Raw genomic sequence first — 3362 nt, 5'->3', positions numbered from 1 at the left:
TTCGAGCGAAAGAATTGAAAATCCCAGACACGGCGAGCAGTTTCCAGCTATGAACTGATAAGAAGACGGTCGCGTTGCACTTCAATCGCAATGATGAACTCGCCGTCGGAGCGATTGCAATCGATGCTGCTTGAGGTAGCCCCAACAATCATCTAGATTATCTACGGTGAGTTGTCGATCGGATTCTATGTGATTTATGTGCAATATTAGTATGGTTCTTCGTGGTAGAGACGTCTTAACTCACCATTCGCAAGCTTGAATGAATAGAGGAGAAAAAGTGATCGATAAAGGTGGAGGATTGTATAAGAATAGGCGATTGGAACGCGGCGTATGCTGCAATAATCGATGACAAGCGTCGAAGTCTCTCGAAGACTAGCGGTGAAGTCGTGATCTAGGTGAACGCACATTCATGGAAACACTCAACATGCATCAGGTCCTGAAAGGGGTAGCCAAATCTGAGCAATCGCAAGAACAAGTTCAACTGACCGAATTGGTCCCGATGAAGCGATCCCGCATCAAGGAGGACGTCCTCAAAGACGTCGACGCAACCGACGGTCTGAAGGCGCTTAGAAGTATATCGAACGACTGCAATGACAAGAACGAGAACCTCGACGTGGCAGAGTGCAAGAACGCCAAGCGACAGTCGGAACGCAAGAGCGGCGAAAAGTATCGACAGGAACAGAAGGTTTATCCAAAGAAAAAGAGCAAGTTTAAAGAAGAAGATACGGATTCCGAGGATAATGAGGTAAAGAACTACGATAGGGTGACAAGAAAGAAGGAATCGCAAGTCAGCGAGAGGAAACTTCGTGGGAGAAATAATACGATGATCGCGAGGAAAAAACCGGCGAGATCATGTAAACAAACAGACGACAAAAAAAAGCGTAACAACGACTCAAGTAAAACAAATATCTCCCAGCTGGAAATTCCTTTCGACGACGATGAGTTTGCTCCCGAGGGCAACGACGATAAATTCTCCTGTAGCTTGAGCAAGAAAAACTGTTACAAGGACGAGGTTTATGTGTATAGACAAGAATCGGCGGACTCATGCCCGAACTCTACAAGCAAGGAATCAAATCAGAACACCAAGAACATCTCTTATATACATAATACGGATTCTGATCCTGCTACGGATTGTCAAGAGAACGTTGATAATGTCAACGATTCCGCAAAAGAGGAATACAAGTCTAATGCTGATGAAATTACCGACAAGGTGAAGAAATTCAATAATGAGCCGAAAAGCGACATCAATATAAAAAATAATTACCAACCATCAGAAAAAGAAAACAACAACTGCCCTGTGAAGAGACCTCGGAGGAGATCAGAGGAGATCTGCGCTGCCGTCGACAGGTCAGCGAACTACGACAAAAAAGTCTTCAGAAAGATCGAGACGAAGGAATTATCCGACGGGATACCCAAAACAAAAAGACCTCGACTGCCGAATTGGCAGAAGAGTTACTTCTGCGTTGTGTGTTTCGCGCGCTTCCAAGGCAGCGGCGGTCTTCGTAATCACTACAAAGTGGTGCACAGCAATGGGCAGTTATTCAAGTGTAACGAATGCGGCAAGGAGTTTCCACTGAAGGAACGACTGAAACTGCACGTGCGCACTCATACCGGCTTCAAGCCGTACAAGTGTCCAGAGTGCGACAAATGTTTCGCACGGGGTGGCCAACTGGTGCAACACCGACGCATCCACACCCAGGAGAAGCCGTTCGAATGTAACATCTGTTCCTACAAATTCTCGTGCGCGGCCAACTTGTCGCTGCATATAAAACGCCACAAGGGCCAGAAGGATCACAAGTGCGACGTGTGCGGCCGCGGCTTTGTGCGTCGTGACGCCTTGAAAAAGCACCAGGAGTGTTTGCACCGCGACCTCAAGTCCTTCATCTGCGTGATCTGCAACAGAACTTTCAAGGGTCACCTGCCGCAACACATGAGGACACACGCGCGCGACCGTCCGCATGTCTGCGCCACGTGCGGCCAACGATTCGCCCAGAAATCCCAGCTGACCGTCCATCTGAGGACCCACACCGGCCAACGGCCATTCCGCTGCCTCGTCTGTTGGCAGGCCTTCGCTCACTCGACCGCTCTGAAGCTACACACTCGTCGCCACACCGGCGAGCGCCCGTTCAAATGCACCGAATGTAACGCCGGATTTACTCAACTGCCGCATTGGAAGAAGCACTTGAGGTGCGTGCACGGTCAGAAAAATCCATACGCCTGTAAGTGGTGCAACAGCTTCTTTAGGATTAAGAGCGAGCTATTATATCACAACGCCACCTCCCACCCGGGGATGCGCGAGGACGACTCAGACACTGGTGGCGACAGCGGCGTCAACGTCGGTGTCAGCGTCGGTGTCGGCGCCGGCGTCGGCATCAACGACGGCTATGACAACGGCAACGACGACAACGGCGCCACCACCGCAACCACCGCAACCACCGCCGCCACCACCACCGCCACCACCGCCACCACCACCGCCACCACCACCGCTACCACCGCCACTGCCGAAAATCACCCCAGAAAATCGAACGACGCTGAACATCAACTAATCATCGAGAAACAGTCAGTCACCGCCAAATACAAGCTGATGACGGTGCAGAAGATGAGGCTGCTGCTGGCGGTACTACTGAAAAGAATCAGCAAGAAGGAGAGGCTGAGAGAGCTCGGCTTCGGCAAGCGACTCATCGACGAGGTTCTTAAAGACTCACTGGTGTCCGCCGGTAAGGAACCGGTCAAACGCGAAGAGGGTGGTCTGACCGAGCTCGAAGCGCTCACTCGGAACTTGGAGATTTTCTTGGAGTGGACGGTGCCCAAGGACCATTGGCAGACTTTGCGTAAGATGAACAAGACGACCCAGGACATCCTACAAGCGCTTACTGAAGTCGAATATGAGTTTGAATAAACGTGTTTATTCATCAACAGCAAATCTTTCTGGACTATAAGGTAAAAGTACCTTTTCCGAGACATACGTACCTAATCCTGGATATTCTTGTTATTTTAGCTTTTAAATATGTATAAATTTTTAAACCTTCATTATGTAACGATTTCGAATTTTTCAGATAAAATGTAACAATTGTATTTTTATGTCGTTATAATTTTGTGGAACAGTGTATGTGAAGGATAGTAGAAGATTAAAATAGCACACACAGATTGTTTCACAAAATTATACATTACACAGGGTATCTGGCAATTCACAATCCATTGCGTGCAAGTAGAACTTGTCAAACTGAACAAAAAAGTCCTCTACCATGTTACAAATAATCATGTAAATTTTTAATTATTAAGTAAAGAAGATTTGTGCATAATTGTGCACGATATATATATATATATATATATATATATATATATATATATATATATATATA

At 47.3% G+C, this 3362-nt stretch overlaps 1 protein-coding gene across 1 annotated transcript in view; it reads left to right on the top strand.

The window, feature by feature from the left end:
* The first annotated feature begins 378 nt into the window (after positions 1-378).
* Positions 379-3362, top strand: part of LOC116840209 (zinc finger protein 37-like) — a 5695-nt gene continuing 2711 nt past the window's right edge. The window contains exon 1 of the mRNA XM_032806666.1: positions 379-2940. Within this exon, the coding sequence (XP_032662557.1) occupies positions 410-2899 (2490 nt within the window). The 5' untranslated portion in view covers positions 379-409 and the 3' untranslated portion in view covers positions 2900-2940. The remainder of the gene's footprint in view (positions 2941-3362) is intronic.

The sequence above is a fragment of the Odontomachus brunneus genome, unplaced genomic scaffold (assembly GCF_010583005.1).
Source record: "Odontomachus brunneus isolate Ranch 3 - 2012 unplaced genomic scaffold, Obru_v1 Obru_scaffold_009, whole genome shotgun sequence".
Classification (NCBI taxonomy): Eukaryota; Metazoa; Arthropoda; class Insecta; order Hymenoptera; family Formicidae; genus Odontomachus; species Odontomachus brunneus.
This window is presented reverse-complemented; position numbering and strand designations above follow the sequence as displayed.